At 32.9% G+C, this 23,048-nt stretch overlaps 1 protein-coding gene across 1 annotated transcript; it reads left to right on the top strand.

Annotated features, from left to right (window-relative positions):
- The first annotated feature begins 16,153 nt into the window (after positions 1-16,153).
- Positions 16,154-21,638, top strand: LOC134230692 (uncharacterized). The gene is made up of 6 exons (XM_062712525.1): positions 16,154-16,159; positions 16,599-16,739; positions 17,072-17,344; positions 18,343-18,452; positions 20,816-20,952; positions 21,634-21,638. The coding sequence occupies exons 1-6, from the start codon at positions 16,154-16,156 to the stop codon at positions 21,636-21,638; spliced, it is 672 nt and encodes a 223-aa protein (XP_062568509.1).
- Positions 21,639-23,048: the final 1,410 nt, after the last annotated feature.

The raw sequence follows: 23,048 nt of genomic DNA, 5'->3' as shown, positions 1-23,048 counted from the left end.
CATCAAATAATGAGAAAATACCATCATATAATGACAAAGTACCAGCATATTATGACAAAGTACCAGCATATTATGACAAAATACCATCATTTAAAAAAAGTACCAGCATATAATGCAAGTTCTGCACATAAGACAGTTACGGCATTCCATAATATTGACTGAAAATCTTGACATTTTGTAACACATAAATTGAAAACTGCTGCTGATGTTCAAGCTTTAGAACTGGCTATCTAAAAAAGTAATTAATTCAGAATAACTTCAACTTTCATATAAAAAAAAAATTGGTTATTTGGTTTTCGTTTTTGAAAAAAAGGTTAATGATTTCTAACTTTATATTGAAACCACAAGGTCGGGACATGTTTGCTGAAACACCCTGTACATATAGGCAATTAAAAGTCTCTGACTAACAGACAGTGTAAAGGATTGCAATAAATGTTTAATTATTCAATTACACCCTTTTTGATCTTCATGGTCGATGAGATTGAATTTTTTTTAGTCAAGACTCATCCTGATGTGAAACATTAGGTTATTCACGAAAAATGACCTTTGACATTATGTAAATAAAAGTGTTGAGTTGACGTAAGTCTATAGATTAATACGGGGGTTGTTCGAAAAGTTCGTGGACGATGTCAATCTTTGTTATACCTGTTTCAATAAGCTTAAAATCCTGTGTGAAAATATTTTTATGAAGAGTTAAATTTCATTTCATTCGATTTCACAGAAATCAATTTATTTAATTTTAAAATAAACTTGTTTTGTTCCCACGGAGCATACTTATAGACAATGTCACGTCAAAAACATAGCGTAAAGAACTTCTTAAAAATAAAATCCATATGCATTTCAACAGTTTAGTTCAATAATCAGTTACTAAAAACCTTTTTATAGCCATTGAAATTCGTTTTCCTAGCAATTTTGCTCGTTTTGTAATTTCCTTTGTCAATGTTTTAATTTTCTTACCACCTAGCCGTGCTTTCACAACATCAGGAACTTGGAAGCGCCTGATTTTCCATTACGTTTCATTTTTTTTTTTAGTTTTGATAAGATTTTATCAGATAAACCGTTTCTTTACATATTGTCCTCGACAGAAATAGAGTCTCTGTCACTCAAATACCACTTGTACCATTTACAAACACATGCGCGACTTAGTTGTGACATATTTTTATTTATTCTTTTAACATTTTTTGAATTTATCAGGATTTATCCTGAGTATAACACAGAATTGCATCGTTATTTGCTGCTCTGCAACGCGAATTCTATTCAAAGAAGCAGCATTTTTCAGAAACTACAAAATATGCAGAAGTAATTACTAACTTGAATTTTTAATTTCAACTTGCAATATTGAAATTTTTTAATGACCTACATTCAGTACACAAACTATGCATTCATCACGTGACTGTCTATGGGACTAAACTTCATACAGTACGGAGTGGGTCAATGAGGATTACCTAACTTCCAAAATTGATTTCTTTTCAACGAATCAATATTTTAAGCCATAATATATATTTACATCCACTGATTTTTTTCTCTTTTATTTCTTAAGAAAATCCATTGCATTAATCACTGCATGAACTACAATAGACATATCGCCTGTACAGATTTCTTGATCACTGTCTGTTCCATCAATGAAACGTAGAAAGACGTTCGCATCAATAATACAAAATATAATATTTTAATCCTACTTTAAAGGATTATTTAAACAGATATAAATATAAACAATTTAATGTCTTTCTTGGTTTGTTATTACTGGAATTAACGGTCGCAGCCATTGCAGAAAAATATACATAATCCGCTTACGCGTGTTATAAATTTTTTCTGCAACAGCTGCTTCCGTTAATTCCAGTAACAACAAACAAAGGAAGCATTTTATTGTTTAAATAAATCAATAAAACAGTTCTTAATTTAAAAGTCTACGATCTTTTTTTCGTTTTTGCTCCATTTTACAGAAAATATATAACTAAAGACATTCTCATATTTATTTCGTGTGCTGTTTGTGAATAACTAAATTTTGACCTGCTCCTTGATCCAATTTTTGCAGAAACTGTTTTAAATTCTGGATAGGTTTGAAATAAATCACGATAATTTTAAAATTTTTAATACAAATCATTTGGATTTATTGTTTAAATTCCATTACATTTGGTCAGGATATGACGTTAAATTAAAAAGATACAACAGGAGTCCACGAACTTTTCGAACAACCTTCGTGTATATATGGCAACAACTCCTAAAAAAAAAAAAAAGAAAATTATCATTTGTTATATCGTTAATAAATAATCAAAGCAGAGTACGGAAAATATTTCGGGTTGGCATTAATTCTGTTTGAATCATTGACCGACAGAGAAACGGTTCCGTTTATTATCAAAATGGTAGATTAATCATGTTTTGTTTTCTACGTTTGTCAATTTGATATTTATTTCTTTTTAAATTTTTCATTTCGCCATGCACACTTTTGTTATGTCAAAACAATATAAGGTCTAAAGAGTTACTAGGTGATGCTTTATAAAACTTGTGCTTTATGGAATGATGCAGAAATTTAGGCCCTTATTATGCATTTCTACAAATTCCGTATTTTAGGTTCAGGTTTCCTTTAAAAAATTTTGTTCTTAATAATTTTGATTTTCATTATATATTAATTTCGTTTTTCTTTATTTAATAATTTCGTTTTTCTTTATTTATTTTTGGTTTGCACAATTAAGCTTCCGTTCTTTAAGGAAACATTTCGATATTTTTTAGTTGTCCCGAGTTTGAGAAAAAAAGGGCAACTGTGTTGACAGTCTGGTGCAAATCTTTGGCAAAATTAGTAAATTCTGTTCTCAGAAGGAATACGATACCAACCTCAGGGGGGAATTGGCAGCAGCTTTGTCTACGGAAGAGACTATACCTAAACAGCCATTGGAATACAGAAATGAACAAACAAGCGAAGAGTATGATAAGATTATCAACGAAGAGATTGAAATCAGAGTCAAAGATTTAAGGAAAATGGAGTGTGAAATAACAATTGCAGGTATACGTTAAGACTTGTATGACCAAAATTTTTCAGGTTATTAAGCTGTAAAGAAAACAAAACAAAATAAATTTCATAATCAATAACAACTCCCTAACAAAATAATACTATAGTAAATTATAGTTAACTATTGTTTACAAAAGTGATTTACAAAAGTGAACTTTAGTAAATCAAAGTTCCAAGGTTTTCTATATAGGTAATCATATAGTTCAAAAGTGATTACCATAGTTAATCAAAGTTCCAAAGTTTTATAATAGTTAATCAAATTTCCAAAGTTTTCTCTACATGTAAGGTAAATCAAAGTTCGAATGTTTTCACAATAGTAAATCAAAATTCCATAGTCTTTAGTTTGGTACTATAGTTAACTATAGTAAACTATATTTTACTTTAGTATTTATTTGTTAACGTTATCCTTATTTTGGTGAATTTATACGAGCTTGGTAGAAGTATACTCTCCAAAAAAAGAAACGCATAGTAGGAACAATGCCCTGAAAAATGTATGATAGTTTTGTAATACCTTTTATTTTTGTATGGATACGATGTATTCGAGTGAAATGCATGATTTTTTAATGCAATTATTAATTTTACAGCTATTCTACAAGTCTCACAGACAAAAAGACCTGATTTTGCAAAATATCCAAAAAAAATTTGATCTCAATTTTCATTTGTTGAATTTCAATGCAATTCCTTCAGGTACAAAAGGGTTATCAAAAGCGGGGTTCTCGATATTTTGAATCTGGTTTTATCTGAAAAATTACTCTTCCTAAAAATGCTGTATCTGAATGTTGCATAGCAAAAAAAAAAGGAAAATGGGCGACTGGAAGTAGGGGTACCTCTATCTTCAATTGCAAGAGGTTTTAATGTTACACACATAACATATCTAACATATAAAACATAAACCACTAACATCAAACACCCAATGTTCGCAAAAAATATGGTATACTACGTGTGACATCAGCAGCACAGCATCACTTCCGAGGATTACGAAAATTGCATGAATGTTATGCAAGGACGTCATCTAAAGCATTAGCTATCCCTGAACTGCACAGATCATCTAACAAGACCGTTTTTCAGTTGACTTCGAATTATTGCAAGAGGATTATTGATGCCATTGTTCCGACCCCACAACACCCAAAATATCGACTTGAAAAATCTCAGATCAATAGAGTATGACCACAGCATCACTGCTGAACATTTTGGTTAACCTACTAGAACAGAATGTTTATTTGAAACCCTCTTTTGAGTTTAAGAGTGCTGATACTTTGTAATGAATGTTAGACAGATAATTGCCTCCAGGACGTTAAAAAAGCTGGTGTTGGTAGTGTAATGAGATGGAAAAGGGTATTATCTGCAAGTAAGATTGATTTGGGTCGAATTCAATGGACATTGATGGAAAAAGGTACTCTAACCATGTTCCACCTACACATACCCATTCAATAATGCAGCATCCTAGAGCCGTATTGCAATCTCACAATACACAGCCACATGTGGCTCGTTTGACACACCTATTCTTGCAAAGAAACAATAACCTGTTTCAGTCACAGTCATCTAAATCGCTAGATTTAATCGAAATTAATCAGCATTGGACCAAATGGATTGATATGATTTGCCAAAGACAATCGCATCCCCAGACTCTGCAACAGCTGACCAAAGATCTACATTTGGAGTGGGAGAGTATTCCTATACAGTTTTTATAACACACTTTTGCTTCCATTTGATGCCGTTTGTGGGTATCATTTGTGTCTGCGGGGGGCATACCAGATATTGATCTTTAATGGTCTTAAACTGATTATAATTTTAAAATTGTTGAGATAGTCTTCCTGTTGCTTACCACATTTCTGTTTTATTAATGCATCATTTTAGTAAATAATCTTTATGTTCAATGTGTCACTAAAATTCTACTATGCGTTTCTTTTTTTGAAGAGTATATTTTGTTCCTAATTTTAAACATGATACGTGACAAACAACCGGTGTAAGTGAAGTCGTTTTAAGGTGCAGTCGCACTTATTTGTTAAATTGTGATTATTTAAGATGAAAAAGACTGTGTTTGATAAAATTTTGTTTGGGATAAAAATAATAAAAAAGGGAAACCTTGGGAAAATTGAAATAGTGTCATAACTACAGTACAAAGGGGTCATATTAATTGTTCCACAGTGCTAAAAGAATCGCACGTACCCCCGTTTTCTGTTTTGATTTTTTATTAAGCTATATGTGTAGATTCTAAAAGAATTAATATACCTGGCAATCAATTCTCAACCAACCTCCTTTAGGACAGAGATATATTCTGGTAAATCACAAAATCCCGCTAACATCTATGTTTGCAACGGTCGGACAGAGGAATGAGAGATATTAAAAATTGTGAATAAAAATAAAAGCAGTGTAGAGTCATAAAGCTATATTTTAGTGGATCCATAGGTATTCTTTCAACATAAAAAAAAATATACGATTTCAATACACGCACGGTGTTAAACTCGCCGTGCCAATGCAATTTAAGACGTGGTTCCTACAGAACCATTAAATGTAATGATGATATTCTTTTCAGTTTAGTGACTCATTGGTGTGTGAATCACACAGAATTGCACATTGACATATTTTTTGTGAAGCGCTACCGCGCTTAATTTTTATGAAATATGCTTACATGACAAGTCTGTGTGATTCACAAAACATAACTCACACAATTCTTTAAAACATTCCACAAGTAATGGCGTACTTATTTTTTCAGCGTTTTCTTAAATAAATAGAAAGAGTACTTAGCCACCAACCATTTTTTTAAAATGGCGCTTTGGCCTATTTTTGGCCTAAACCAAGGTCTCAATATTCAAAATATGTTTAATATCTAAAATTCGTTTGCAATTATCGTAAAGTGTAAAAAAAAAAACGGTTTGTCTCTTTTCAAGCCATTGTCAAGGGAGGGTTAGAAAATAATTGCTTGTGAACGTAAGTTTAGGGTTAAGCATAGGAAAATGAAAAAAAGAAAATAATTCGGAATCTCGGTTGGTTTATGAACTTTGAAATTTATCTTAATGTCAACCAGGGTCTTACTATTGTGCTTATATTTTAACTGAAGCAGAAATATGGCACTGATAATTAAACTTTGGCTCTAGGAAATTTAATTGTGGCAGGTCCGGAGAACCATGCAAAAAAGGGAGCGCTCAACTCTTTTTGCATAGGGTGTAGGTCTGTTGAATGCCCCTATATATTCTTTATAGTTGCCTACAAGTTGAATACAAATGTATTTTCTTTACAGTTGACAATTAGTAGAATACTCCACTTTTTCCTATGTAGTTAATCACTAGTTGAATGTTCTTCTATTTTCGTTGCACTTAATAAGTATTTAACCGCTCCTCTTTTTTCTTTGCAGTTGAATATTCATTGACTACTCCTTTTTTGTCTTAGCAAGTGACCATGATTTGAATGCTCCCATATTTTCCTTGACATTTGTAGAGTACTCTATTTGAAGCATCGTTTAAAAACGTGTGATTTTGAAAATCTAAATCAAGGCTGAAGCAGTCATGGATAGACTGTAATGTCTGTTTTCTCTATAAGTCAAAACGATTAGACTACTAAAATGATACGCAGGCATGCACATAAATGCATAAAAATAATTTGTGTCGACAGACTCTAATTTAACAAGAGAGTTTGCTGTTCTTTTTTGTCAGATAATGCAGATTTAGTCTAATTGAAACAATAGCATTTTTAAACCAGCAACAAACCAAGAACAACAGCAAAACACTTGATGCACAAGTTTTATAGGTATATTTTTAATACTTTAACAAGAACAGAATACTTAAGACGTAACATTATACTACCTGCATGATATAATATCTTTCTAATATCTTTTAGAAGAAGGGTAGGGAGATAACGAACAGTATTTAATATCAAAGTCCATAAAACAATGCAAAATAAGACCAGAGCAAACACGGACCTCCGGTGGGATCAGGTGCCATGGAACAGTGAGCATCCCCTGCTGACCGGTCACACCCCCCGTGTGCTCATAGTTATGATCGTGAAATACCAGAAAAATCCGTCCTCAATTCAGTGCATAAATAATCGACTAACAATTGGTATGAAAAACATCAGTCAGCATATGAATCAATCGCAGCTAGGATAAGGCTGCCCGCAAAATCTCAAACTGATTACACTGTAGTAACTTCTATGAACTACCTAGATCTATATGACGTCATAATAGAATATGACGTCGAGTCACTGCATACTTGAGCTGACATGACGGGGAAAGTGTCATAATTTTTACATGGCATGTAGATATATTTGGGGGAATTGTTGTTTAATTCAAGTGTTATGATTGTGTTTTAAGCTCGAGTTGGCTGTTATGATGTTGAACATTTTTAATTTGAATATCCCTTTTCCTTTTCCTTGTCCGATATGCACGTATTACGTTTAAAACAATAGCGAAGAATAATGTGTGAAACGCTCCCCTTACATGTATGTAGACAGAGTTGGAATTTATGAATCATGTTTATATTGGGACTGGCACAAGTGATAAACAAAGACAAATTGAAGATATTCTGTGTGAATCTACAAGAGAAGTATATCCTCTAAATGAATATTGCTGGGGAATTGTGTGTATTTTATCAATTTCTGTATAAATCGCATAAAGAGTGGAAAATACCCTCTTCTTATGTTGGTAAGTTGAATTTCTCGTAAAATATTTTCTTAACGAGTAAAAGTTAAACCTGCCCCCAGGACTTTCTATGTCCCAAAGATCACGATGGAGTGATATATGTAACAAACTTTGCACAATATTTTCATTTTGCACTTGTACAAAAGCAATAAAATTATTTTTATGCAACAATTAGGAATATCATAAATCTCCGTCACGTGATCAACACAGTCATGTGACATCACATAATGCTTTAAAATTAAATCCGGTTAAACTCTTATCTCAAGTTGACTGCCAGTATATACCAGTTTGAATTCTATTAATGATGTTAATTAGATTTTGATAAATGTTTTGCTCACAATAGGACCTTTTTAAATTCACTAATCCTACCCCCCCCCCTCCCCGAATCGACACCACAATCAAACAGCAAATACTTTTTGGAATAGGGAAAATGGAAAAGTTTTGTTAAAACATCGTTTGTTATGAATTAATTTAAAATTTGTTCTTGTACTATACATGTTAACGTGTAAATTTCTACATCACATCACGTTGCGTCACCCATTATCATATTTTTAGATTAAACTTCATTCGGCACACCTCGGCCGATTCCCACTTCATCTGATAAGGTGACGGAATCGACGAAGGTTTACCGACTGGAATAGCATTAGATATGCTGCAGTCTGGTGTGCATTGGATTAATTCATTTTGTGTTATAATTGGATTATATTTCATGAAGTTTACAAGACCTATGGCAGTCGGTAAGTACAAGTTTAAGTATAGTGGGGGGGGGGTAAAATAAACCCAAACGATTAGGTTAAAGTTCAAAAAGGGTCAAAGATCATCGCATGCCACACTAGACGAATTTCATATTGTGAAGTTATCTCCCGTTGTCGATGTGACATTCAGTTATTGCCAATACTGGTGCGGATCCAGAATTTCTTTCGGGAGTAGGGAGGGGGGTTCACATCTCAGTCAAAAAATTCCAGCCAAGAATTTCCTGACAAGCAGGAGAAAAAAAAAACTGAAAACAAATAAACAAAATAAAAACAATGATAGTGGGGTCAATGTTTTCTAAGTTAGGGGGAGGATGTCCAAAGTCATTTTTTTATTTGCTTCAGTATATAGTAAGTCTTGTTTAAATAACAAAGCAGATTCCAGGAGGGGGGGTGTGTTCCAATCTCCCTACCCACTCCCTGTCCCTGAAATAACAATCTATTCTGTGATTCCAATTAAATAGTATATTTTTTTTTCCATTTGACTAATTATACATATTTTATTTCTTGTGTTTATATTATGTCTGTCTATTTGTCTGCAGAAATTATAACCTTGCCCCATAAGTTTTAAGTGGGATGGGCTATACAAATGGCTTCCACATTTTATAGGTTTATTTCTTGTGACAATTAAGACCTTTTATTTGGGTACCATTAATTTTTACCTCTGATCGTTTGACCTAGGATACACATTTTTACAAGAAAAATACCAAACTTTAAACTTGGCCTAAATTTTGATCAGAAGGTGCTAGGGCTTTCATGCTTAACATGTGTATTCATTGTGTCAACAGGTATAAATATGTTTGACCTTGACCCTAGAGTTTGAACCACTTAAAGAAAATTAACCTTGGCAATTAACTTTTGAACAGGAAGTACTAGGGATTACTATTTCACATGTGCATTCCTTGTGTCAAGACTTTCTTCTGATACCAACAATTTGAACCCTTTGACCTTGACCTTTGAGTTTGACATATATTTGAGAAACTTCAACCTTCGCCATAGGCTTCCATACTTGGACATCAGTGTTTCAAAAACACATCTTGTCTTCATTATTATTTGGTGGTGTCTCCATAGGAGGGAAGATGTATTTGCAAAAAACAAACAAATTACTAAAGAAAATATAAAACATGAATATGTTGGTCATGCATATCTCTGCATTAAAAAAAAAAACAGCTTTTCAAATACTGCAACCATATTGTAACCCTTTCAAAACACTCATTTGAGCTTTTCTGGTTTTCTTATCATATAACGTCTGTCGTGACGTGTCGTCCATCTGTTTGTCTGAAAACTTTTTACATTTTTTACTTCTCTAGAACCACTGGGCCAATTTTACCCAATTCATATAGAAATATGTACATTTGTATGTCAGACTGTCCATCTGTCTCAGTAAATTTAACCTTGGTCATCACGGTCATATCTACTGAACGAGAAGAGACAAGGCATTCATATTAAACTTATGTACATGTACTAGTACTTACCTGTGAGAATGGCATGGTTTTTTTTTATACATGTGACCTAGAAGTTTGACCTACTTGCAAAAAAATTAAATTGTTATAAATTCATCATTTTGAAAGAGAAAAGTTAGGGCATTCATATTATAATGCATGTATATTATTACCTGTGATAAGACCTTTCCAAATAAATCATGACTTTTAATCTGTGATCTTGACCTTGAAGCCTAACCTACTTTTCAAAATTATTGCATTTGCTTATAACTTTTGATTGAGATGAGATATGACTCTCACATTTGACATGTACATTAATTACTCATAAGAATTCAAGGTGTTTCCCAGCATGCGGTTCTTTTTTTACTCCTTGACGTAGATGTTTTACATAATTTTCAAAATATTTAACTCGTCTAAAAGATGATTAGGCGTCTGAGTAACATTAAGGAGGATTTCAGGGAAGACATGGCTTTTTTCCAAAAAAAAACCGTCATTTTTCCATCCCCATTTGACCCTCCGGGGAAAAATCAATATTACTAAACCTTATTGCACATCTACATGACACCACCAACCATCTCCCAAAAGATGATTAGGCTACTGTGTAAAATGTAGGAAAAGTTCAGGGAAAACGGGGCTTTTTGCATGAAAAACATCATTTTTCGACCCCCATTTGACCCACCGGGGCAAAATCAAAATTCTGAAACCTTACTGCACATCAACATGACCCAACCAACCATCTCCCAAAAGGTGATTAGGCTACTGAGTAAAATGTAAGAGGAGTTCAGGGAAGACGGGTCTTTTTGCATGAAAAACGTCATTTTTCGACCCCCATTTGACCCCCCGGGGCAAAATCTAAAATCCGAAACCTTACTGCACATCTACCTGACACCACCAACCATCTCCCAAAAAAATGAATAGGCTAATGTGTAAAATGTAGAAAGAGTTCAGGAAAGGTGGGGCTTTTTGCATAAAAACATCATTTTTCGACCCCCATTTGATCCTCCGGGGCAAAATCAGAATTCCAAAACCTAAATGCACATCTACATGACACCACCAACCATCTCCCGAAAGGTAATTAGGCTGCTGAATAAAATGTAAGAGGAGTTCAGAGAAGATGGGACTTTTTGCATAAAAAACGTTATTTTTCGACCCCCATTTGACCCCCCGGGGCAAATTCAAAATTCCGAAACCTTACTGTAAATCTACATGACACTACCAATCATCCCCCAAAAGGTGATTAGGCTGCTGTGTAAAATGTAGAAGGAGTTCAGGGAAGACGGGACTTTTTGCATAAAAAACGTCATTTTTCGACCCCCATTTGACCCCCCGGGGCAAAATCAAAATTCCGAAACATTACTGCACATCTACATGACACCACCAACCATCTCCCAAAAGATGATTAAGCTACTGTGTAAAATGTAGGAGGAGTTCATGGAAGAAAAGTGTGACAGACGGACGGACGGACATGAGTAAGAACAATATACCCGAACTTTCTTTATAAATATTGTTTCTTTGATGGAAGTTATTCAATTAGTTCGCGAACTTTTTGATCACCCCTCGTAGATTGCACAAGCGACATCATTCATTGAATTAATTATTCAAAATTAAAATAATCCACTTTTTAACAAAACACACTGAAATACGTAATTTGGTTCAAATCTTATATTGTTTTGTGTTTTATTGAGGTACAAATCTATAGTATTGTCATTCCAAATCCAACATAAATATTGTCGGATATGTTTTCTAACACCGATTGATCAACAGTAGTCAAATCTGCAAGATGTCGGAAAGTTAGAGTGTTCAACTATGATAAACTCTTTTCTTGCATCAACTTTTTAAAGTATTAGTATTCGACTCGTTGAAAAGCAGTCAATTGACTGTCATCAGACGATTCTATGCAAACAAGATGACAGATTTGAACACAAGCTTTCAGTTCGTAGTGGTCAGCTGTTTTCAAGTAATTAGTTGACTGGAAGTTAACGACTAGCTAACGATCAACTACACATTTTCTGTTGTGCTTCTGTGAATAGGGGCTTCCGTTTTCAAGGTCTTACCGAAAGTACAGCAACTTTCACGACAAACGTCAAGTGTTTAGTGATAGAACATTTGGTTGTTTTAATTTTTCTCTTGAAGTCATTCATGGCAGATGTTTGAGCCCACGACATTTCTACCACGAAGCGAGCGCTCTTCCAACTGACCTACAGTACCTTTCAATTAAAAAAAAACAAAATTAAGACGTGTTTCTAGGCATATCTTCGATCTGATTTCCATTCAAATACTTTTTAAAGTTAACATCAGAACTTAACTTTTCTTCTATACTCAAGATGTAACATCAATATGTTACATGTTACTATCATTACTGTCAATTGATGTGTTGAATTTAAGCTTTCTACATTCGCTACCTTACCACCTATTGGTCTTTCTTTTTCTTTTTAAAACGACAGGGACATTCTCTGTTAATTCTGTACATTACCGTTTGTTTTGCATTCGGTGATAGGTCGTTGTGAAAAGGAGTCTTTGAATTCTGCAATTGAGTCTATTAATTTTATATATGTAGCTGTCTGTTTTGTATTGCAGAATCTTTCTTCTAAAAACTTGACTGTTTCTATTACAATAAAGTGGTGTACCTAATCCCCTGTCAATAGACTATGTATCAATTTAAATACACCACATGAAGGGTTTTCTCGTACTTTATCCTTCTTATACTCCTAACTTGAAAAGCTGGAGGGTATATTGAAATCGGGATGTCCGTCCGTCCGTCTGTTATGCTTTGGGGTGGCTATCTCTTATCTGCATCTCCTCTTTTACCGCTAAATGAAATTTATTGAGACTTTCACACAGTCTTTGTCGGATAGTGACATTGTGCACCTATTATTTTTTTGTTTGATCAGACACATATTTTGGGTTTTTCATAGCAAGAAATTGACACTGCCATTTTTTCTATGATATTAAAGGGTTCACATATCTTATCTGCACATCCTCCTACACTACTGAATAAATTTTTATGACACTTTCATAGATTCTTTATTACATTATGTCATTGTGTACCTCCTATTTTACTTTTCGATCTGACACTTTTTCTGTTCTCCAAAAGCAAATCAAGAACTTTGTCATTATAATTATATGGGAGGCGGGGTATCATTTAGTGAGCTCGTTGCTCACAGTACCTCTAGTTTATTGTTAATTTTGTTAAGGTGTCCTACACTGTTTTGTTGCTTAGTTATACACAAAGATAAAATAAGTTACAATGCATATACATGTACAGGTAATCTTAATAGCGATGTTTAGAGTTCATCAGTTTTCTCTGTTTGTAAATATTTTGGAGTGATTTTTTGTTCTTTCTTATATTTTGAAGGAGAAACCGGCTCTGGTAAAACCACAATGCTAAATAAACTGATAGGAAAACAACTTGTGACACCAAGACCTTTTGCATCCACACGGAAAATATGCAGAATACGTAATGATCCTACAATGTTTGTTCAATTACTGGATTCTTCGGGTAACCTTTTAGAAGAAATAACTTTTGAAAGCTGGAAAGAAATGAGAAAAAAACTAAACACAGTCGTCAGTTTAAATGAAACAGAGGGTAGTGTGCATTATGTCGACATTCACTGTCCGTTTCAAAGTGTGTTTATGAAGGTTTGTTCGTTATAAATATGATAAGTAAAACATATTTTTGAAAACAAGCAACTCCAATGCTTCAACAATCAAATACATGATGTATTTTAAAATGACTGTCTGGATTTTGAATTAAATACAAATTATAATGCAATTGTAATGGTATGCCGTTTTGGTTTAATGAAAGGAACTTGAATGCATTAAAGTCCATCAACTCTGTAATATTTGTTTGAAATTACAATAGGTAATTAATGTGAGCAAAATTATCACAGTATATAAGTACATAAAAAAGAAATACATTCTGATTTATTCATTCTTCGTCAACTCATGATAAAAATCAAATATTGGCTATCAGCTTCTTTCATTCCGTGTTTACAGCAATAGAATTTCTCAAGGTATTTAATTTCTGTTTTTAGAAAAGGCTTTCGATTCGAAAATTGCTTCATTGTTTAGAAAAAAAATGCAGAACCAATATAATTTTTTAGAAAAAGAACTATACATCTCCCTTCCCAATTCGTATTTGGCATTTTTTATTTATTGCAGTTTATCCTTGCAAAAAAAACAAACTTTAATTAAATCTATATTAAAAGTTAAGGACATACGCAACGCACCTTACCTACGAGAAATTTTCAGGATATTACTAATATTAATTTAATATACACGTGCCGTCTTATAATTTTAGACAAAAAATAAGCATACAATTATTAGGGGTTGTAAAATGATTTCACTTGATCAATGTTCTTTTTATAACTAAAAAAAAAAATAATATTATTCCAAAATTACTCAACAAAATTTCTAGATTTGTAGTTTATCCAAACTTGTTTTAGAAGAAGTGTCCAGTAACATAAATGGTCATTAAAATGTAGCACACAGCTTCTTTTTGCATTACAAGTAGCAGCTTTTTAGAAAGCTTGCCTGACTAAATCAATCAATATCTGCATAAGAAGTGATAAACTTTTTGAGCAATACTTTTGTGGATTTCAAATATGTCCTTACTTTTCTTATTTTATTTTGAAAACCTTGAGTAAATGAAATCCTTGATTTTGTTTAATTTACAGAAGAATCATCTCTAAATGGAATACTAAAGAGTTGTTATTCTGTTTGGGGGATTTATGAGTTATCGTTTATAGGAATGACACATAGGCTACTTCAGCATTGGTATTGTTCTGTACACAAAAGGGTTCCTTACATTGTTTTGTACACAAAAGGGTTGACCAAAAGAAGGAAAATGTCTTCACTACCTCAAATAACAGGGTCAAATGAATGGGGAACAGACTATATTCAATATTTTTAACTCTCTTTGACTATTGTAATGAGGAAGAAATACATGTATAATGACATGTTTTTTGTGTACATTTTTGCGCGTCCTATATAAATATACATGTATATATTTTTACAAGTAAATGCAACAATTATCTTTTTATTTGCATTACCTAGCACGAAGAAAAACGACCGAGTATAAACATTTAAGCAGGTTAGAACTTAGAAGGAGAGTAGATGTCACTTTATATTTTAATTAAACATTTTACTTATGTAATAGTTAGATCATATTAAGTAAAATTTTAGTGGTTAGTTAGAACATATTTCATTGGCTAATAAGTCAGCGCGCGGAGTTACTGCATAGACATAAAATCTTAACAATTAAGTGATCAACTTAATAGAAAATTTAGCAGCTGCTGATTGGAGGAAAAAGCGGGTTGGGTTCTAAATCTAATTAAACGGTGTCCACAACTATCAAGAAAATAAGTTTAACAGAAGTGCTAAATTTTAAAACCACCGAATTCTTTTGACCGCAAAGTAACACTTGGGAAATGCGAAAATCTGACTTGCATATAAACAGTAAGATACCTCGGACCTGTTCTATCCTAGTTTCATCAACGAGTTGTTCATAACAGCGAACCCTAGCGGCAGTTGAAAGGCCTATAACATATCAATAATATATGTAATAAAATCATGCATTGTAAACGTTTTAAAAGAGTGTATTTATTCCACTGAAGTATATTGTAGTTATGTGTTCATTAATGTTTTTCTCTCAAACAGGAGGGGGTGCCACTATCATATAATGAGAATGAAATTAATAAAATTTAATATTTAGGCCTTTGTCGAAAGAAAAATCCAAGACTTCGTACTGATTTCTTATCTATTGTGTGTATCTGAAACGGGGATACAAATGTTCATGCATCTGGAGACAATGACTTGTTGAACTGCGTAGTTTATTATTGGACTAGTCTATTTATGTAGTAAACAACCGCGGGATCGGGAAACAAATTAGAAAAAAAATTCTTTTGTGTTGCTAGTATATACTGATATATATGATGTTACTTGAACAATTAAAAGAATGAGACAAAATGTGTGGATAGAATTTCTGAAGTATTAGAAGGAGGTTAAAAGGACAAACTTTATTTAATTCCATAGAAGTAGGTACACCCATTCACACAATAGATCAATCCAAGGAAAAGTCACGAGCTTACTAAGTGACATTTAAAGCGAAAATAGCGATTCACCCCTTTCGTAGAATATAAATGGACTGATCCAGTAGTATAGAAATGCAGAAAAAAAGGAACACGGACATATTGAAACGGTGAATCACATAGAATACTTGTTCCATGCAAAAAAAATAAATAAATAAAGGACGTAAATACTTAAGTATTTTCCATTAGTAATATAAATCTTTCTTATGAAAACTGTTTCTTTTCAAATGCAGGTAAAGAATTCCAATGTAAATCAGCTTCCACAAAATCTAGCTCTCTAGGTATGACATATTAGTTCTGGATCTTGCAAATATCAATCTTTATACAGCGTGACGTCAGGCAATAACTCTTTTACTTGAGGGGAAAAAGACAATATACTTCTAACTATGTTGCGTATGTCCTTAAGAAGAAAAAAATGTTCATTTTTATATTCTTGTAAAGAAAATCCAATTAAACTTCGACACTTCCCAACGACACAATCGTAAATGGAACAAATACAATAATATTAAATGGGTAAATTTTTTCTTTGATTAACGATATATAGTAGATCATAATATGAAAAATAAACCTGCCCCGTGGAGCAGATATAAGGAAAATATTTTTTCTGCCATATAATGTTAAAGTACAAAAATATGCAGTAATATAGATCATGGCATAAATCTATTTTTGAAGGGGAATGTGTTATTGGTAGACCCTCCTGGGATTGGAGAATCAGAAGCTCTGACGAACATTCTCAAAGAAATTCTACCAAACGCTGTAGCTTTTATATTTATGGTAAACGTGTCAAATTCTGGCGGTGTTCAGGAAGATAGGGTAACGTTTTTTGCATGTCAATTTCTATGTATATTAAAAAAATATTATATTTAATTAAGTGGTTTTGATGATGAAAATGCAAAAATAACGTTTGATACTGTAAATTAGTTTCTTATTTCTCTGACAAGATTCTTTATTTTCTTTTAATTATTTTTTTTTTCTATAAAATATTTGCTTATAGTATTGTCAAACAATTTCACAGTTTAATTACTCAATGAAGTACATATTACTTTTAAATCCTCCAGTCTCAATGAAATGCAGTTATTACTATGTTATATCCTAATTCTTTTTCTATCTGTATCAAACTCTGTCTTTTCATTTTTTTTTTCAAGCTTATTGAAATTCTAAAAACCATTAAAAACGCAGCACCACAAATGCTTTGTTTTAATCCCTGTGACGTTCTCTTTGCAACGAATAAATGGGATCTAATTGACCCAGAGGCTGGAGAAGACACTGAACGGCATAGTGATGATTCGAGTGATGACAGCAATAGTGAAGAACATGTTAGCGACAAGGAGAAACTGTGGGATATGATTGTGGAGAAGATTGAAAATGTTTGGATGGATTGTGACAAAGAACAGATTTTTAAACTCAGTTTACAGAAAGTGAGTTTTTATTGCATTTAATTCTTTAAAATATGCAATACCTGTACTTTTTTCTGAGTAATGGCTTGAATTCTTTTCCAAATTATTCAAGTACAACCTGGATTGGGTCAGGTAACGCAAATTATAAAAACAGCATAAACTGACCAAAACCTAGTTTTAAAATCATTAAGCATCTGTGAGTGTAAAATTCCGTTGCTTTTTATTAGCAAGCTCTATGATAAATGTGATGACATTAACTTTTCTTTCGTCAACTCCCCTTACTTATGAAGCAATAACCCTTATCACATGCATACAGAGTTTATATATCCCAGCTGATTTGATACGCAAGATCATGCTCTACGTATGAACAATTTCTAAAATGAGGTAAATTATTCACAAACAAGTTGATGAAACAGCTGATTCAGCTGTCTCCTTTAAAGTTTCGAAAGTTCTATGGTCGATACAATGACCTTGTCAGCAAATACAATTTATCTTTTATGCTGATTGACACTTTTCATTCTAATTGTTAGTCCATTATTTAGACACTGAATTGAAGATATAATTTTCTCTTATTTCCCCATCATGACAAGGATCACACGGCGGACGTGACCAGTTGGAAAGGGATGCTTACTCCTCTACGGCACCTGTTCCCACCTTCGATGTTTTGAAGGTCAATAATTAAAACTGGAATTTTACATGAATCCCAAAGACTGAAAAAGGAGAGGATGATTCATCTCTCAGGGGGTGTTCGTAAACCAATGAATAAAATAATCAGTATTTATGATGAGAGAATTACAACACAAAATGACAAGCACCTTGTTTTTGTGCATTGTGCACTTTGATTGGAAGAAGAGGTCGCTATAGAGATTAATAGGCTTACAACTCCCACTTGTATGGGGCTATCGCCGCTTAAAAATTTTCAGAAAATTGGATTTTTAGAACCTCGGAATATTTGTGTTTTTACACTGATATTTTGTCTCCCTATAGTAATTTTTCCCCAAATATATTTGAAACTTCAGGTAGATACAGCAACTGACACACAAGAAAAAAGAGAATTTCAAAGATTCACGGACGAATTATCTCAAATTATTGAGAGATATAAAGACAAGAGAGTACAAACTCATTTAAGGTATGTAACATTAATCATTATTTAATTACCCAAAGTTCGAGGAAGCAGAGTCCCGAAAGACATTCGATACGCAAAAGCATGCTCTACGTATGAACAGTTTCTAAAACGAGATAAGTTATTGACAAACAAGTTGATGAAACAAGAATATCAGCAGTCTTGTTTAAAGGCATCATTTAGTAAGTTCTTTGGTCGATACAATAACCTTGTAAGGTAATTGAATTTATCATTGAGTCAAATGCTGACTGACGTTTTTAATACTAATTGTTAGTCCATTATTTATACACTGAATTGACGAGGGACTTTCCGGTTATTTCCCGATTTTGACAAGGTGCACACTGCAGGTGTGACTGGTCAGCAGAGGTTGCTCACTCCTCCATTGCACCTGTTCCCACCTCTGATGTTTTAGAGGTTTGTGTATGCTCTGGTCCTATTTTGTATTGTTTTATGGACATTGATATTGAATACTGTTCGTTATCTCCATATCCTTCATTGGGCCGATCATGAGTGTGTTCATTTAATTTACACCCAGGATCTTGACTATTTCATTGACAAGACACGCAAAGTGGAAAAAGCTCTTATATAATCCTTGAGCTGGGTCGGAACGATTCAATTCAGCTCTTTATTTTATTATAGAATTCCTTAATATTTAAATTTCCAATTCTGTCTAAATCTGAGGACCTTCCTGACCTGAGCGGCTCACAGGTGTTTAGGAGTGGAGATTTTACCCAACATGTACAGAATAAAACCAAGACAGTCACGATTCAACTTTCCACTCATTATTAAATTAATTAATTCATTTGTAATAGTAATGAATACAATAAATATTTCTTACAATATACTAAAAATTACTAGTTATAATATAAAGGCTGCGAATATAAAAGACTGTAACCTGTAAATAAATGAAGCCATGTGCAAATTTAATAATTTGACCGCGAAAGTCTAGAAAATCATCTCATTTGTACAAATTGCAACCAAGACAGTCACGATTAAGCTTTCCACTGAAATTGTGTCTGTCGCCGCCTGTTTTATGCACGATGCCGTTCATCCCTTTAAAGCCCTCATAAATTTTCAATAGTTATTTTTAATTTGAATTTTATATTACTTTTATTCTGACCTGGAGTACTTTCTAAACTTTTAATGCACATTTAAATAATTTCCAATCTTTCGCATATTCTTTACATATTATTTGTTGTACATGTAGCTGACTTATCCGAACATCTGACCTCTGATCACTTCAATACTATTGGTTCTTAACTCTAACCAAATACATCTTTCGACAAAAAAGTCAAGTAAACAACCACGTTCCAATGACTCATTTCTTGGAGCCGTTTAAGGTTAAAAGTTTAATTCCTAGCAGTCAGCATCTTGAATTACTTTTATCTTCAGAGTTCGCATCTGCTATCTCCCTCGGCAAATATACAACAATGTGTTCCAATCTTATTTTATGGCAATTTGTAATGGCATGGTAACATATGATCATATGTTACATAGGGCAGTAGCCCCTGTGTGTATCGCGGAATATACTTCATTTTTCAGACTTTAAGCAATGCACTGTATTGACAAAATCAAAATTAAGCATGAGACAGACTTCTTTGAAAATGAAATCTGAAATAAATAAAAGGTATCATACATTTGACAAGTTTGTTTAATGCATGATTTTTTGGGACTGACTAGAGCATTTTAATATGTAGTCCCAAGACAAGGTTATGTGGTGATATAGCTTAAAAATTGAAACATTTGTTGAAGTCTAACGTAACCGTAATTTTGAGTTGACGTGTGAATGGACGTAAATATTGTTAATTGATGAACGTTAAAATTTAATATTTACATTGCCAATAAATTTCCCTTATGATTTTTTACAAAAAAATGCAGTTCATTTTCTCATGAACTACATTACGTATATACCCCGAATAAGCATTAATATCTTCATTGTTACATCATAATATCGCTCTTGACTTCAACAGATATAGTGCACACTGTTTTGCATTAAAAATGACAGTTAAATGGCATAAATCTATGGCAAGTCATCAGAAAAATGATATAAATATAAGAAATGAATTTAATTTTTGAAGATTCATGAGGTATATGAACTGCAACTCTTCACGCCGGCATATTCATAAAATATGCCGGCGTGAAGCGTCGTAGTTCAATAACCTCAAAAATCTTCAAGAATTAAATTCATTTCTTATATATTTTAGACGTGTTGAGAATTTGATTGGAATTCTGTTGACACATTACATGTATAAACATACACTTTTAAGGGGGTGTTAAGCTACTATTCCAGGTACATGTGTTAGTATTTCGCATTTCAGCTCAGCATTGAATATCTTGGTTAAGATTTGATTTTCTTTTACATTTTACAGCTTTTTAGAAGATTTAGTTTTCAAAATAGAAAAAGGAATACTGGCAAGGATTCACTCTGTAGAAACGGGCAACACCCACACCTTGACGGAAATTCAAAAAACTCTGAAAAAAATTAATGATGACTCTAATCAAGCAAGTATTTTTTCGCAAATTATTAATCATTAAAAAAAATGATTTTAAAAGAATTTAAAGTTTAGTTTTAAAGGCCAAAAAACCTTTGATTATTGGCTGAAAAATGAAACTCATAGTATGCTCTTAACTTTTCGTCAGTTAGGAAGCATGATCTTATTTTGCATTGTGATGACAATCAAGGTTTTTTTTTTGCAAAAGCAAAAGTAAACTATTCCAGAGAAGTTTCTTTAGAAATCAAGCAATACGATGTACTTTCCTAAATTAATCCACCGTGGTCAAGTTTTCTTGTTCCCTTTCTTCCTTTAAGAGAATTTATATGAAATAAGATAGTTATAATTTTCTTTTAAGAATATAATTAATATTCGACGTGGATTTTATATCGTTTCCAATCAATCTAATTTTCTGTAAACAATGAACTGTTTGTCGGTCCTATCACGAATGTCGAAGAAGAAAAGTGTTTAAAAAGTATAATTACATATAATTTATATTTAAATTATCAGGCTTTATCACGTTATTTGTTATTTCTAAAATAACTGAGTTTTCATGTTATGTGCCTTGTTGACTCCATCAAAATTGTGAATCTCATGGCATCTTGGTTAAAACACGAATGTTATTGAATTTTTATGATACTCACATGTAGGTGACATACAAGGCTCGTTGGACTCTTGTTTAATTTTTCCTACAGGATAATTTCTGAAAAAAGATTCCGTAGCTTTACGCTATGTAACATTTAACCAGTTTAGATTTCGGAAATCAAGCACCTTCCCCTTTTCCGACAAAAAAGTAGAAAACCTGCTTCTTAAATACAATGCATTAACAAACAATTAAAAATCCAAATATTCACGGGTTTTAACACAATATTATATCGTAAATCAGTTACTGGCGAAAAACTCCAGAAATATACGAGATTTAAATGTAAAAATGACAGTGTAGAAACAAAAAATTCTGAAAGAGAGTACGATTGAAAAATATTTTTTCTGCAGAAAGTAGTTATACTTCCGTGGTTTGTACAAAATTGACGTAAGATATTTTAGGAGAATTATAAATAAAGTACAATGAAAAATCGGAAAAGATTTTTTTCGGATTACATTGGAATGGTGGAACCAGTTTCGATAATGAAACATTGTAAATGATTGATTTAGTGTATGTTGTTAAACGTCCCTTTCTAGAATTTTTCACCCATATGGAGACGCCACCACACTTGCCGGTGAAAAGCTACAAATGTTGTCATATGCTGGGCACTCATGGTCATTGAACAGTGAGCGATCTTTTTTTTCCTGCTAGCACCTTTATCGCGAAAGAATAAATGATATCTGTGAGACTCTAATTGGAAAAAAAAACAAGGTTGAGGAGAGAGCGTGCGTATCAGAGTAGAAAGCATGTGGGAAACTTGTACTAAAATTAAGCCTCTCAGGTAGCCTTACATTAAAGATAATGTGTTGCCGTTCGTGCAAAATACATCATGAAAACTGCAATAGATTTAACAGTGTTGTATTACTTGCTAGCCATGTAGCCATCGTAAGGGTGCATGTGTAGTAGAAGGACGATTCAGGGTCCATATGTAAAACAATAATTAAAGTAATATTCAGATAGAATGCATAGAAAGGCAACATGAAACATAGCTAATACATGAACTCCCTTACACCTAATAAAAACTGTGTGTAAATCAGATAGCTATACCAATACTCTGTACTCAGAGCCATTGAGCAGTGAGGGATCTTTTTCGTGCCGAACAACAGGCCAGGGGACCTCGATTTATACGATCTCATCTGAAAACAGTCTCAACATCCCACAGTGTATTCAATCCCGTGACGTAAAAATAAGGATTAGTGTAAGATTCTCAACAACACATGTGCTCAGTAGCCATCTATAATACACACACATGACGTCACACATACAAAGACAATACAGTTCACAAGAAAAGCGGCATAACTCTGTAAATCTTGTTAAATCTCCCTTTTTGAGATATTTGTGAAATAACAGTTTTTACAAATCGGAGAATCTACTGCTAAATAAATGCTAAATAAATGTACTGTTAATTTAAAATGACCAAATTTAGAATTCTGTATATTAGAATTACTCCTAACATATTAACAATAA

The sequence above is a fragment of the Saccostrea cucullata genome, unplaced genomic scaffold (assembly GCF_032062105.1).
Source record: "Saccostrea cucullata isolate Sc308-1 unplaced genomic scaffold, CSIRO_AGI_Scuc_v1 ctg695, whole genome shotgun sequence".
Lineage (NCBI taxonomy): Eukaryota > Metazoa > Mollusca > Bivalvia > Ostreida > Ostreidae > Saccostrea > Saccostrea cuccullata.
The sequence above is the reverse complement of the archived record's forward strand: the minus strand, read 5'-3'. Positions and strand labels throughout refer to the sequence as shown.

Bases quoted from the DNA above. Each gene is read 5' to 3' on its own strand.
- LOC134230692 (XM_062712525.1), top strand. The intron at 17,345-18,342 runs GTGAGTTTTTAT...TTGAAACTTCAG, and splicing joins TTAAACTCAGTTTACAGAAA to GTAGATACAGCAACTGACAC. The intron at 18,453-20,815 runs GTATGTAACATT...TACATTTTACAG, and splicing joins AGAGTACAAACTCATTTAAG to CTTTTTAGAAGATTTAGTTT.